Source organism: Theropithecus gelada, chromosome 10 (assembly GCF_003255815.1).
Source record: "Theropithecus gelada isolate Dixy chromosome 10, Tgel_1.0, whole genome shotgun sequence".
Taxonomy (NCBI): Eukaryota; Metazoa; Chordata; class Mammalia; order Primates; family Cercopithecidae; genus Theropithecus; species Theropithecus gelada.
Window position 1 is genome coordinate 8249032 of NC_037678.1, and position 15263 is coordinate 8264294.

General features: G+C 46.0%; 2 protein-coding genes across 4 annotated transcripts in view; one reads left to right on the forward strand and one right to left on the reverse strand.

Annotated features, from left to right (window-relative positions):
- TCF20 (transcription factor 20) overlaps positions 1 to 15263 on the forward strand; it is a 126075-nt gene that overhangs the window by 13500 nt on the left and 97312 nt on the right. For 2 of the 3 annotated variants that reach the window (XM_025400022.1, XM_025400020.1), the window contains exon 1: positions 308 to 365. The exons of the other annotated variant lie outside the window; for it this stretch is intronic. The gene's annotated coding sequence lies outside the window, so the exon portion shown is untranslated. Of the gene's footprint in view, positions 1 to 307; positions 366 to 15263 lie in introns of those variants that run through there. 3 annotated transcript variants of the gene reach the window in all.
- LOC112633192 (calcium-binding protein P-like) overlaps positions 1 to 15263 on the reverse strand; it is a 40484-nt gene that overhangs the window by 4950 nt on the left and 20271 nt on the right. Inside the window, exons 2-3 of the mRNA XM_025399639.1 lie at positions 1096 to 1195; positions 677 to 939 (exon numbers count right to left, since the gene is read on the reverse strand). Of these exons, the coding sequence (XP_025255424.1) occupies positions 677 to 939; positions 1096 to 1195 (363 nt within the window). The remainder of the gene's footprint in view (positions 1 to 676; positions 940 to 1095; positions 1196 to 15263) is intronic.

Genomic DNA, 15263 nt, shown 5'->3' on the forward strand with positions numbered 1-15263 from the left:
GCCGCGGCCCAGAGCCTCCCGATTGGCCGCGCGCCGTCACCTGACGCTCTGTTATTTCCTGTGTGTTGGGAGAATGGAGAGAAAAAACCCCGAGCCGAGCCGCCTTCGGCCCCTGCGAGGCGGCCGCGGCCTCCGCCAGGGGAGCCCGCCCTGAGGCGCGCCCGACCGGGGAGCGAGCGCGCGGGCCGGAGCGAGCCTCGAGGGGCCGCGGCCCCGGCCCGCCCCGCCGCCGGCCCGGGCGCCGGAGCTGGAGGCGGCGGAGCCACCCCCACCCCCACCCCGCGCAGCGCCGCCCGCCGTCGCCACCGCTCCCTCCCCTCCCGCCCCCGGCGGAGGCCGAGGGACTGGGCGGGGGGCTCCAGCAGGTAACCGTCGCCCGGGCCTGAGGGGCAAGGAGAGGGTCGGGCCTGAGGGACTGGGGCCGGGCCGGGGTGTCCGGCCTGGGGGGCTGGGAGCAGAGGTCCTGGCAGGACCCAACCTGGGAATGCGGAGCCTCCTGGACTCCAAGCCAGGGCTTGAGGTGCTGAGGGGAGTGTTGCTGCCCGGCCCGACACGGGAGTGCGGGCAGGGGCCCGGGCCAGGCCTGGCGTCAGAGGGCTGAGGTGTCTCGGGCCGGCCCGGGGATCCGGCGGAGCTTGGGCGCCGGTGCTCGCCCGAGGGTGCGGAGGGAAGGTACCTGCTCGTTGCGCGAGGCCTTGGGTGCAAAGGCGGCGAGTGTGAGCGGGCGGCGTCCGGGAGTCAGCGCCGCCTGCCTCGGGGCCCCTGGCAGCCCCGGGGGCACCGGCCGCGCTCGCCTCTTGGCTGCGGGCTGGAGGCGAGGCCAGCGGGGCTGGGCCGGACTCTGGGCGGGAGGGCGCCGCGCTGGGGCGCCCGGGAGGGCAGGGGCCCGTTTACTGCCATGTGAACACCTGAAGCCATGTGGACGCGGCTGCTTCTCGCCTGTTGGGGGCGGAGGGCAGGTACCGGCGGGCTGGGAGCAAGGTCCCGGCGCAGGACATACTTCCTGTGTGGGGCGGCCTCTCCTCCCGCGCCGCGGGGAACAGGGCGGGGTGTGCGAGCCGGGGTCTCTGGGCAAGGGAGCGCTCGTTTGGGTACCTGAGGCTCTCGTCCCTTTTTCGGGGGAAAGTGGTGGTTTGAAGGAGCGTGGCCAATCGGGCTGATTGCTCTCAGGCTGCGGCAGGAGGTGCACTGTCCCCTGGGCGCCGGAATGGGAGTGGAATTTAGTGAGTTGGGGGGCGGTGCCGAGGAGCGGCTGTCTTCCTCTGCTTGTGGGTGGGATTATTGTCGGTTTCTGTGGTTGCGGATACCAATACGGTCTGCTGATACCTTTAGTCGGACCTTAGGGGTCAGGTCAAAATTAGGATTTTCTCCTTTTCTTTTTTTCCCTCGAAGATTAGATGTCTCTGGTAACTGCTGTAAAATGGATGGAATTTTCGAGCTATTATCTAACAGGCTGATCTTTGAATGATAATTGGACCCTTATGTTAACAGCCTCAGTGAAGAGTGAAGAGTTTTATACAGCATCTTCTGTGGGGTAGCTGTTTGATGGGTGGGGTAACTTCACTGAATTCCGACCTAGGAGACCAGGAATCTGCTTACAGCTTTGACGCCAAATAAACTGCAGCCCAGGGCAAGTTACTTACCCTCGTAATTTCCTCATCTGTTAAGTGAGGGTTCCCAGGTCAGACAGTACAGGGGTTTGTGGTTTTGCTTTTTTATCTCTCATTTTGTGCTCTGTTTTAGCCATAGGCAACTTTTCTGAGAAATGCAGACTGTACCTTAGCTGGCTTTTAAAAGCCTGTGTTTTAGCTTCCAGCCTCTGCCTTCAACAGAGCATAAAACTTGGTCAGGGTATACTCTTTTTTGAGATCCCACTTGCTGTTCGGTGCTTCAGAACGGAAAGTGTGTTATTCTGACCTGGGTGGAATGCATCTTACATATTTTTTGTCTTTGTGAAAGAAGTTATCAGAAATACTTCAGAGAATATTTGTCTACTTGGGAAATGTGTGGATAACATGTGATTGGGTCTGTGTATGTTGGCTCAGAGGAGTTCCAAGAGCTTTCTATGCAGGGGATTGTGGAGGATCCGGATCTTATTAAAGTTCTTCAAAGGACATTTGACATTTGGCTAACGGTTGAAATTTCCAGCCAGCTTCAGCATTCTCAGAGTAGGGGGACGAAGTAGAATGCCATAACATCTCCTGTGAAATGGTATGCTAGTGGAATTAACTGTCACCTCAGGGTGCACTAATTATTTGCCTCCCCCAACTTACTCCTTACTGGTAGCCAATGCTCTGCAGATGCTGAAGAACCGTAATTAGTTTCACTGATTTTATGGTGTGTGAAGGCCTTAGGCCATGCTTTTGACCGGCAAGTATTTCTATACCAATCTCAGAATTTTTGTCTTAAATTTCTAGAACTGTGCTGCTTGGCTGGATATGTGCCCAATATGGGTACAATATGGCTTTCTCAGATCACTTTTTATTTTTATATTTTATTTTTTTTAAATTAAATCCCCATTTATTTATTTATTTATTTTGAGACAGTGTGGTGTTCTGTCGCCCAGGCTGGAGTGCAGTGGCGCAATCTCGGTTCACTGCAGCCTCCGCCTTCCTGGTTCAGGTGATTCTCCTGCCTCAGCCTCCCGAGTAGCTGGGATTAGAGGCGCACACCACCACACCCGGCTAAGTTTTGTATTTTAAGTAGAGGCAGCATTTTGCCATGTTAGCCAGGCTAGTCTCGAACTCCTGACCTCAGGTGATCCGCCCACCTTAGCCTCCCAAAATGCTGGGATTACAGGCATTGAGCCACTGTGCCTGGCCTGTATCACTTTTCGGTTCAATCTCTTTGAACAGTTTCTAAAAGGATCCCAGCATAGGGGCAGAGTGTTTATACTACTGACTTTGGAGATGGTTTGGTAGTAATTTTCTTGTGTGTTACCATCAGGCCTGTCACAAGTAAACACTTTTGTGTTTGTTTTATTTTTTGAGACAGAGTCTTGCTCTGTCGCCCAGGCTGGAGTGTAGTAGCACTATCTCAGCTCCCTGCAACCTCCGCCTCCTGGGTTCAAGCGATTCTCCCGCCTCAGCCACCCGAATAGCTGGGACTACAGGTGCGCACCTCCGTGCCCAGCTAATTTTTGTATTTTAGAGATGGGGTTTCACCATGCTGGGCAGGATGGTCTGGATCTCTTGACCTCGTGATCCACCCGCCTCAGCCCCCCAAAGTGCTGGGATTACAGGTGTGAGCCACCGTGCCCAGCCCACGAGTAGACACTTTTATATAGCTACACAGATTATTTGGGGAATTTTCCAGAATAAACAATTTGTTAGGATTTGAATTATGACCTTGAGTTCAGTGTGGTGTTTAAAAAACTCTGATTATTCAAATTGGTTTTGTTTTTTCTGTTACTGTTGTTCTGAGACGGAGTCTAGCTCTTGTTGCCTAGCCGGGAGTGCAGTGGCGCGATCTCGGCTCACTGCAATCTCTACCTCCTGGGTTCAAACGATTCTCCTGCCTCAGCCACCCAAGTAGCTAGAAATGCAGGCATGCGCCACCTCGCCTGGCTAATTTTGTATTTTTAGTAGAGACCGGATTTCTCTGTTGGTCAGGCTGGTCTGGAACTCGACCTCAGGTGATCCGCCTGCCTCCGCCTCCCAAAGTGCTGGGATTACAGGCGTGAGCCACTGCTCCTGGCCTATTAAATTGTAAGCAGTTATCACACTCACATGTATGTTACACTTGTCTTATAACTTACAAGGGAAAATATTGTTATAAAATTTTCATTCAACAAAGTAATTTGTATGTATTTATGTGAGAGAAGGTTGCCAAAATTAGTAAGATATCCGGAGACGTGGCTTTTAGGTTCCATAACCTAGTAGTGGTATACTTTTTTTTTTGAGATGGAGTCTCTCTCTGTTACCCAGGCTGGAGTGCAGTGGCACAGTCTCCACTCACTTGCAAACTTCTCTTTCTAGGCTTGAGCGATTCCGCTGCCTCAGCCTCCCGAATAGATGGGATTACAGACTCCTGCCACCATGCCTGGCTATTTTTTTGTATTTTTAATAGTGACGGGGTTTTGACATGTTGGCCAGGCTAGTCTCAAACTCCTGACCTCAGGTGAGGTCAGGAGGTCATTCCCCTGCCTCAGCCTCCCAAAGTGCTGGGGTTACAGGTGTGAGCACCTGTCTAACTTAAAAAATCTGTAAGATAAAATGGAATGTAATTGAAATGATCACATTTACTTGGAGTTGGACTTTTTCTCATGAGTCCAACCTAAGTAGAAAAAATGCTGGCATTTGTATAAAAAACAAGCCTTTGTGCTAGACTCTGTCCAAGGCATTTTAAATTGTGTTACAGCATCCACCCAGCTGACCTTAGAGGTAGACCATCTTTCCTTTCCCTGAGAGGTGGTAGAGCTAGTGAGGGTCAAGGCTTAGATATAACCCTCCCCCTCTTGGCTCCAGAGCCTGTACTGTACTAGGTTTTTTGCCTGCTCAAGGCACAGGTCAGTCAGTGGTAAGTGTGGCCCTGGAATCCATATCTTCTTGCTGTGCCTCGCTTTTTAATTTAATTTAATTTTATTTTATTTTATTTTTTTTGAGACGGAGTCTCGCTTTGTCGCCCAGGCTGCAGTGCAGTGGCACCATCTCGGCTCACTGCAAGCTCCACCTCCCGGGTTCACGCCATTCTCCTGCCTCAGCCTCCGAGTAGCTGGGACTACAGGCGCCCGCCACCTCGCCCGGCTAATTTTTTGTGTTTTTAGTAGAGACGGGGTTTCACCGTGTTAGCCAGGATGGTCTCAATCTCCTGACCTCGTGATCCGCCCACCTTGGCCTCCCAAAGTGCTGGGATTACAGGCGTGAGCCACCGCGCCCAGCTATTTTATTTTTTTATTTTAAAGCTATGATGAATCCGAAATCTAGATTCAGGTGAAATACTGGAAAGGGTGGTTTTTGAGACTGCTTATGCTTTTGTGATCCCCGGGAGTTTCCTAAACTTTTACCTTGCCCATACTTGGTCAGTTTTGCCAGTGTACGTGAGATTTAATCTATGAAAAATTTCTCTTTTGCTACTTCATTCTGTCCTGAGGTGAAAACTGTGGTATCAGCTTAACGAGTAACATAATAAAGGGCTGTCTCTCTTCCTGACTAGTTTACAATGCACTAGAATCATTTTGTAGGGTGACTGCTCTCACTCAGTTTGACCAGTTGGGACTCAAAAGATATATTTACCAAAGACAGTTCTTTCCCCAGTATATGCCTTAAGCCTTCTTACTCATGGGGACTTTGTGTTCAAGGCACCTTAGTACTCATTCATTCTGTCTGGGGCTTTGACTCTACTGTCTTCATTTTCTTTTTGTGGAGGTACAAAAGTGACAAGATAAAGCAAAACAATAAAACTATTGGAGTAAAAGCCATACATGAAAGTGATACGTTTGAAATACAGTAAGCCTGGGCAACATAGTAAGACCTGGTCTCTGCAAAATAAAAAAACCAGATGTGGTGGGTGCCTTTAGTCCCAACTGTTCAGGAGGCTGAGGTGTGAGGATCATTTGAACCTGAGAGGTTGAGGCTACGGTGGACCATGTTGTTGCCATTGCACTCCAGTCTGGGAGACAGAGCAAGACCCTGTCCAAAAAAAAAGAAATAGAATACAGTATACTGAAATCAAGGTATTTATAGTTAGAGCATAATTTGGTCTCATTGCACTGGATAGTTTTTGATTATTTTTTTTATTTTTATTTTTATTTATTTATTTTTTTTGAGACGGAGTCTCGCTCTGTCGCCCAGGCTGGAGTGCAGTGGCCAGATCTCAGCTCACTGCAAGCTCCGCCTCCCGGGTTCACGCCATTCTCCTGCCTCAGCCTCCCGAGTAGCTGGGACTACAGGGCGCCCGGCTAGTTTTTTGTATTTTTTTAGTAGAGACGGGGTTTCACCGTGTTAGCCAGGATGGTCTCGATCTCCTGACCTCGTGATCCGCCCGTCTCGGCCTCCCAAAGTGCTGGGATTACAGGCTTGAGCCACCGCGCCCGGCCTAGTTTTTGATTATTGGTTAGGCTGTTGAAAGTCCTTTAATACCCTTGATACATGTGGTATGGGTGAAAAGGGTCTCATGGCGATAAACACAATCAGTACTTTCTGTGTAAGAGCAATGTTGGCTTTGTGGGTAATATGCATGACCCAGCAGGAAGATGAACTAGAACGTGAGTTAGCTGGTATATCCGTGACTTATTATCTGGTGCTTCATAGTGGGGAATTAAGAAAGAAAACTACTAGGGGAAATACCATTATTGCAGTATGCGTATGTAAGCTGTTCTATAGGAAAGAGTAGAAATTCACTGGAACATTTGATATCAGTCTGATTGGAAGATGGTTTCCATGTTTGAACATCATGTCCCTGAATGTGAATTAAGGTCCGCGCGTGTGTGCGCTAATTTTCGTTAACAAGTATTTACAGGCATTCTCAGCATGGGAAGTGCGATGGTGGACAAGAAAGAGCCTACTCTGGAGACAGACTGTAAACAGTAAATAAAAATGTCAGGTGATGATAATAGCGGTGAAGAAAATAAGAAAACAATGTGAAATAACTCAGGGGGTGTTACTTTAGAGTGGTCACAAAGATACTCCCTGTTCTGAAGCCTTTTCTGCCAGTGGGGCAGTTGAACTTGATCTGTGGGCTGGATGGAAATGACATTAAAAAAAGTAAATAATTTGTTTTAGCCTTGAGCACCTTGAGAAGTTAATCCAAAGGATGGAAGTGGGCTGGTTGAAGTGTTCCCTCTGTTTATATCTTTATGCTCTGTGAATAGGGACCTGGCTCAAAAGAGCTTAAGGGAGATCATTAGTGGTACCTTGTAAAGGCTAAGAAAGAGGAGTGCTGGCTGCTTTTTTTTTTTAATCATCCTGATTAAAAATGTAGAGATGCATTATAATATTGGTGAGTGTTAGACAGTGTAGGAAACATTTCTCTGGTTGTGTCTATTGCCCCCTGCTCCCCTACTTTAGATCTAGACCTGTTTGTGTTCATGTTTCTTTGTTGGGACTCCTCTATTTGGATAGGGGGCTGGGGATGTCAAGACAAGCAAGGAAAGCTCTAAGCAGAGGCTCTGGCAAGGGAGGGAACCATGCAGATCACACAGGCTTTGTTAACCATAGCCAGGAGGGTTCATCCTCTCAGTCTTTCCCAGCCAGCTGGCATCCAGCGTGGCTTCTCCCACCCCCTTTCCATACTCTCTGATGATAGAATTTTAGAGCTGGAAGACACCTAAGAAATTGTCTAGTCTAACCCTTTGGCTTTACAACTCAGGAAGATGCCAAGAAGCTGGTAATTTACCCAAAGTTATGCGGCTTTATACTGACAGAATCAAGGGTAGGACCTGTTCTTTGCCATCTGTGCCCCATGCTCTTACCAGCATAGTTGACGGTGGCTCTTGAGTAGAAAAAGGAAGCTCCTGGGTGTTAATGTACTCAGGAAAAAGCCTATATAGTTCCAATCTTAAGATATCAAGAGGAGACGGTACATATCAGTCTTGAAAGCAGAGACAAGATTGTACTACTGTTAATTTTCACAAAGATATGTAGTGTTGGCTTCTTAGGCCCCATTGGTTTCTCTCATCCTAATTATGCCTTGGTCCAAAATAGGTGACATAGAGAAACTTCCTTTGCCATGATCAGAATTAGTTCATTTAGAGTGAGGCCTTTTAGATGTAGGGTGAAACTCCTGATAGGTGGCTATAATGGGTTTCTAGAATTGAAAAAGAGTTAAGGCTCCAGCGGTTGTAAGTTCTTTTACCTCCAGACCTCAGTTTCAGAGAAGCCAGATTTCATTGCTGCATTTAGAAGTGCCCTAAGGATGAAGCACTACTTTGAAAGTCTGGAGAATGTTCACTGTGCTTGGCAAGAATAGGGATTCTTGAGAAGTCAAGCAGGGAAGTACTTCCCTGGGCATTTCCCTGACTTAGTGCTGTGGGAGACCAATTATGTGAGGACAGATTTTGTATCCCTTTGGCAGTGATGTGAGAGGATACTATTGCTGAAGAAAGTCCACGTGATGGAAGGCAGCAGAGCGTGTGAAGGAGGATGCGCAGCCTCATCCTGGCTCCATCACTTGCTATCAGTGACTTCGGGCATTTTGCCTGAGCTGTAGTTTCCTCATCTGTGCAATGGAGATATATCTTCTTTTGGGCTGTTGGGGGAAGGAACTAAAATAGGAAAAGTATATGGTGAAGTGGACTGCCTGCAGGTGGCACTTAGAATGGTAGCTGTCCATTAAACCATCAGTCTGTGTTGTGCTATGTACTAAGACACTGGACTAGAGCAGGGCTGGTCCCTGCCAATTCTGTTGATTTTATGTCCTCAAATATTGGCCTAGTAGATAGTAGAGAAGGGCAATTAAATAGGGGTATCAAAAGTGTTCTCATAAGGGGAATAGAAGGTGCTGTACCAGGTGTGTGACCCTGACTTGAAAGATCACTAGAGGGTTCTCAGAGCAGGACCATGTATTTCCTCATCGGCCTGCTGAATTCAGTGTCTCTTCCCACCTCTGGTTGTTCATCCTCTTCCGCTTGACTGTTAGTATTCTCCAGACCCTCTTTTTTCAGTGTCCTGTCTCCCTTGGTGATCTCTGGTATCCCCAGGCTTTTGTGTTTGTTTATAAGCTGATGATCCCCACATTGACATCTTCAGCTAGATGTCTTCTAGCGCCTTCAACTCCTGCTCGACACAGCGGCTTGACCATCTCACTGGTATCGTGAGCTTCTTAAGTCCAAAACTGAACACTTATTCCTCGCAAACTCTTTGTTCTACATTTGTCCCCCAGTCCATAAGTGGCTCTACCATTTACCCAGTTTCTCAAATCAGATTCCTCCTTTTCTCTCACCACCCTCTACCTCTAAATCTATCACCGAGTTACTGTCAGTGCTACTTCCGTAAGATAAATTCTTTCATCTGTATTGCCACTACTCTCTTCACCTCTTACCTGGAACATGATGACGGCCGCTTCATTTCTGCTCCTGTCTCTATTCCACTTCACCCAGAACAGCCAAGAGTCGTGTGTCTGCTTAAAATCTTTTAATGGTTTCCCATAGCACTTAGATTCCAAACTCCTCCACATGGTTCACAAGGGCCAGAATGATCTGGCTCCCACCTGTCTCTGACCCTCCTGCTGCTTTTGCTCACGGCTTTCCAGTCACATTCACTTTTTTTTTTAGGCCCCGGAAGGTGGCAAGCTTTTTCCCATCTCTGGAACCTTTTGCGAGACGGAGTCTTGCTCTGTCGCCAAGGCTGGAGTGCAGTGGCCCAATCTTGGCTCACTGCAACCTCTGCCTCCCAGGTTCAAGTGATTCTCCTGCCTCAGCCTCCCGAGTAGCTGGGATTACAGGTGCCCGCCACCAGGCCCAGCTAATTTTTGTATTTTTAGTAGAGACAGTGTTTCACCATGTTGGCCAGGCTGGTCTTGAACTCCTGACCTCGTGATCTGCCCACCACGGCCTCCCAAAGTGCTGGGATTACAGGTGTGAACCACCATCTGGAACTTTTTAATATACTGTTTCCTCTGTCCATAGCACTCTGGCAAGGCTAGCCTTTTTCTCATCCTTCAGGATATTTGTTGAATGAATAGGAGGCAGCAAAGGGGATGGGGCAAGGAGGGGAAGTGTCCTCTGAGTGTATCTACAAAGGTCTAAAAAAAAAAAAAAGATGTAGAATGAAATACGTTTGAAGAACTGAAAGACTGTGAGTTTGGTTGTGGCATAGGTAAGAGTTATTTAAGCAAAACACGTAGGACTCAGGCAGCTGGAACTTGAATGCACTGCTGATGGGAGTATAAAATGATGCAACCACTTTGGAAAACTGGCAGTTTCTCAAAAAGTTGAACATGTATCTGCCCTGTGACCCAGCAGTTTAATTTCTAGGTATTTATCCAAGAGAAATGAAAATGTCCACAAATAAGACTTATATGAGAATATTGATAGCCAAATGATAACCAAAACTAAACAGTCCAGATGTCCATCAGTGAGACAGTGGATAACAAGTCATCATGTTCATGCAATGGAAGACCACAAACAATAAAAAGGAACAAACTACAGATGCGTGTAATAAGGAATAATCTCACAAATATTATGCTCAGTGAAAAGCCAAACAAAAATCATACGTAGTGGGTGATCCCACTTAACAGCATTCCAGAATGAGCAGAACTTATTTGTGAACTAGATTTCAGGTTGGTCTTGCTTCTTGGGTAGAAAGGGATTGACTAGGAGAAGATGTGAGGGAACTTTTTAGAGTATGAAAATGGTTAGGTCTTGATAGGCACTCATCAAAACTGATTAAATTGTATGCTGTATGTGATTTAACTGTAAAAATCACCTGTAACCTGCAGCCAGAAACAACCCAGGAACTGTTCTTGATTCCTTTTCCCCCTCACTCTCAACATCTAATTGCCCAGCAGGCTCTGTTCACGTTATATTCAAAACATATCCTGAGTTTGGGCCAGTTGTGGTGGCTCACATCTGTAATCCTAGCACTTTGGGAGGCTAAGGCAGGTGGATTGCTTGAGCCCAGGAGTTTTAGAAAGGCCTGGTCTATGCAGTGAGACCCTGTCTCTAAAATGTTTTTAAGTTAACCAGGCATGGTGATGTTCATCTGTGGTCTCAGCTACTTGGGAGGCTGAGGTGGGAGTATTGCATCAGCCAGCTGTGATTGTGCCACACAAAAACCATATACATATATGTGTCTTACGAATTTGTTCCCTCTCATCTCAAGAACCATACCTTCTTATCTGAACTGTATTATTAGTTTCCTGTTTTTCCTACCCCCTATTTTTACCTTCCTACCAAACCATTTTTTCCACTTATCAGCTAAAGTGATCTCTTAAAAATTCAAATTAGATTATGTCAATTGCCTTCCTAAAATGCTCCAGTGGTTTTTCATTGCTTTCATGGTGGTCAGCAGGGTCCTATCTAACCTTTGTCTCCCTCTGAACCCGTTTGACCTGGTCTCCTTGCTCCCTAAGCTATGGGTTTGTTGGCCTTCCCTGTTTCTTGAACTTCTCAAGCTTATTTCTACCTTGGCTCCTCCCTCTGTCTGGAACACTTTGCTTCTCAAATCTTTGACTTGTTTCTGTTTGTCATTCAGGTTCAACTTAAATGTAACTTCTGAGAGGTTTTCTCTGACCCATCCTGTCTAAAGTAGTGCCCCATTGCATCACCCTGCCTTGTTTTGTTCATAGCTTTTATTATAGTCTGAATCTATCTATTCTTTAAAACTTTTTAAAATTATTTATTTTTAAAATATAGAGACAAGGGTCTCACTTTGCCCAGGCTCGTCTTGAACTCGGCTTCAAGCGATCCTTCTGGGATTACAGGCATGAGCCTCCATGAACAGCCTGAATTTATCTTGTCCTTTTGTTTACCTCCCTCTTCCTCTCAGGATTAAGCGTGCCTCCTTCACTGCTATATAGGCAGCAGTATTTGATACACAGTGGGCCAGATGTGTTAAGTGACGTTATTGAGGACAGTGGTGTTAGGATGAGAGCTGTTGAAGGTAGACTTGGTGAGGGAGGGAGGTGCCAAGGAGAGGCAAGACTTCTTTTGGGAAACTAGGTGATGGCATTGCCATTCATTGAATTAGAAAACAACTGAGGAAGCGAAGTTTAGAATAGGGTATAAAGTGATTAACTTGGTTTTGAATGTAAGTTTGAGATGCTTGTAAGGCATCACGTGTTTGAGCACAGATCTGCCATTTAGGAGAAGGAACTGGCCTAAAGATTAAGACTTGGAGGTTTGCATATGTATCATAATTCCAGCGTAGGAGTACATGAGATTGCCCTTAGTGGTAGATGAAGAAGATGAATATGTGGAGAAGTTGTTTCTACCTTGTTTCCTAAGTGATGGGCGTATCCTGCTAGTATTAGAGACTTAGCTTGGGTCTCAGCCCCTAACAGGTTTTGTAGTTTCAGAACCCCCCAGGGAGTTATGTTATTCTTGCTAACAATGACAAGTGCTCACGGGCCCAGAACAGAAACTGAGAAAAGTGAAAAATTAAGGGAGCATGCTGGCTCTTAAATAGCAGCAGGGCTGCAACCAGATAAGCTGGAGGAAACTCCAGAGAGCATGGAACCAGGGAAGAGTTTTTCATGTCAGAGGCAGTAGACAAGATTACTGAGAAATGTCAGTTGGGTGGAGAGGGAGGCAGGCTTCTGGGGAGTGATAACTGAAGCTAGATTATCATGTGTTGATGAGAAAGGTGAAGCGAAGACAGTAAATTGGGAGTCAGACCTTCCTAAAGTTTGGCTGTTGGAGAAAAGTAAAATACAGATGCAGGGAGAATCTGGGATTAAGAGAAGAACTCTTTTATGTGTTTTTTTTTCTTTTAATATAAATACTTCTTATGGAGTTATGTCCTGATAAACCCATCCATCCTAAGTCAAAAGTATATTTAATACACCTAGCCTACTGAATGTCATAGCCTAGCCTAGCCTTAGATGTGCTCACAACACCTACATTAGCCTATAATTGGGCAAAATCATCTAACACAAAGCCGATTTTATAATGAAAGTGTTGAATTTATTGAATACTAAACTGAAAAAGTGAGAAGCAGAATGGTTGTGTGGGTACTCAAAGTAGGGTTCCTACTGAATGCTTGTCACTTTCACACCATCCTGAAGTGAAAATCCTAAGTATATGAGAAACCAGAGTATGCGTAAATCCTGATGAGGAGCCAGCACACAGGATGGTGTTGAAGATGCAGGAGACTGAGAGGATGTTGGATTGAGGACTTTCCTGGGGAACTCAGAACCCAGTGTGATCCCCTGTGATTGGCGTTGGGTAGTAAGAATATCCTTCTCCCAGAGGAGAGCAGAGGTGCGAGCAGAGGTGTGTGGGTGAGAGGCAGGCTGCACACAGGGCAGGAATGTAAGGAATACTCTTTGCACACTGAAAATCCTCTGCCTAGGGAGGAGGAGGGGGTGTGGAGAGTTGGAGATTTCAAAAAAGCATGGAAGATTTTAAGAAACTTCCCTGCCAAGCAGAGCTGACTAAGGAAACAATAATTGTAAGGACAAAGTAAGAAAGTAGTTAAGATGAGCTTTCTACTTCTTGGGATTTTAGAGAAACTGGTCAGACCTTTATAATTCTTTGTCTAGTTTTGGATTCCAGTGATTTGGACACAACTTTTTGTGCCTTGTGTCTGGCAGTTCCACTGTTCCCCATACACTTCTGCCAATCCCATTTATTAGACCAGTGACTTGTAAATTATTTCAGAGCCCTCACATGTTATTAAAAAATATGTATGTAGCACTAGCTGTGTAGGTAGGTGGCAGTGTAGTAAGTGTTGTATCAAAACAGAATAAGATGGGAGTAAGCGGGGGGGCACTCTCATCTCTTCTGTGCTGGGCTCTCCCAGGTCTGCAGAGGCATTTTGGGGCACAGGTGGCCTGGCTGGGGTAGAAATGAGGGTCATCCTCTTCCCAACTCCAGCCAGAGCAACTCATCATCTCTCTTATCTTTTGGGTATATCAACATAAGATTTTTGCTGAAAAAAGACTTGCAGAATATTTTCAAACACCACTTCACTAGGCCCTTATAGTCAGGGCTGTGTTTTGCTTTTATAGCCCCATCATCTGCATTGTTGCCTGTCAGTGCATTGAGAATGAATGTACCATTTTGCCTCTGAGCCTCTGCTCTCTAATACTTCTCTCTCCTCCCCATCTCTAGCCATATATTACAGTTAAAATAAAATGTGTCTGTTTCATCGCAAATTTGTATATTCTTAGGTGATCACCATGCCTTATTAATCGATGTCTTTATGTCCTGTTCACATAATTCTATTAAAGTAATACTGAATTTGGATTTGTTGTAGAAAACTTGCAAGGCTCTTCTAACAGTAACTAAAATCAGAGAAGAATAGGGGAAAAAAATCCAGAGAAAATACAAGCAGGAAAACCATTGCAGACAGGGTCAGATGGAATATTAGCAGTTTAGGTGACAAACCCAGAGAACCACCTGCCCTGTAAGGAATGCTCGGTATTTCTCCTGGAGGGTTTTATTTTAATTTTTGAGACAGGGTCTTGTGCTGTCACCTAGGCTGGAGTGTGGTGACATGATCATGGCTCGCTGCAGCCTTGAGTTCCTGGGCTCAAATGATATTCCTGCCTCAGCCTCCTATCTGGGACTATAGGCGCATGCCACCACACCCTGCTAATTTTATTTTCTTTTGTAGAGATCGGCGTCTTGCTTTGTTGACCAAGGTCTGATTTTGAACTCCTGGCCTCAAGCAATCTTCCCCCTAGGCCTCCCAAAGTGCTGGGATTACAGGCATGAGTCACTGTGCCTGGCCCTTGGAGAATTTTAGAACAATAAAATAGAATTGTTACTCCATGGCAGAAGTACAGAGAACATGCCTGCCAGATTCCAGCCAGAAATAAACGCAACATACAGTCAGTGTAAATGAACCCGAACAGATTTACCAGTACCTGCACATTAGTAGACAGATGTAAATGAAAAGGTACACTATGCATTGAACTTAATGCTACTTTTTTGGGTTTTTTTTCCTAATAGATGTGAGTTTAAATATAGCAGGAATAGGATTTTCATCTTCTCTTGTTGAAGTCTTTGTGGAAGTGGATTTAAGTTCTAGCATATTCAGTAGGAGAAATTTGAGCTGGAATGAAGGACATCACAGCCTGCATAATTTGTTAAATGTCTCTTTAAAAAAAAAAAACAAAAAACTTTGCTATGTTGGCTAGCATATGTGCTGAAAGTTGGCTTCCCCTAAAGATAAGGGACACAGGCCAAATGAAGCCTATGGGAATGAAACACATCAGAGAAAATAAAAGAAAAAAGGAAAATTTTTGTTCAGCCAAGATTGCTAAGTAGTTGCCATGCTAGGCACAAAAAAAATCAAATAAAACACTTCACTTTTCCTTAGAGTTCAGGGTCTATGGGAGAGTCCAATATGGAAAATTAATATTTATCAAACCTATGAAGGATTGATAAGGCTGTAATGGTGGTGTAGCTGGAGTGCTGGGGAGAAGTAGGCAAGAAGCTGTTCCTCCTGATTAAGTATGGGAAGAATATTGGAGAAGGTTGTAGAGGAGGGGGCATTTGGGTAGACCTTGAAGGATGGATGAGAGAGAGACAAGTGGAAGAGTGGGGAAAAGCATTCCTAAGAGAGGTCTTTTGGGAACCAAGGCTCAAAAGTATGTAGCATATTATCAGTCAAACCTTGCGCTGTCAGGCTAAGGGCCTGGAGATGACAGAGAGGGGA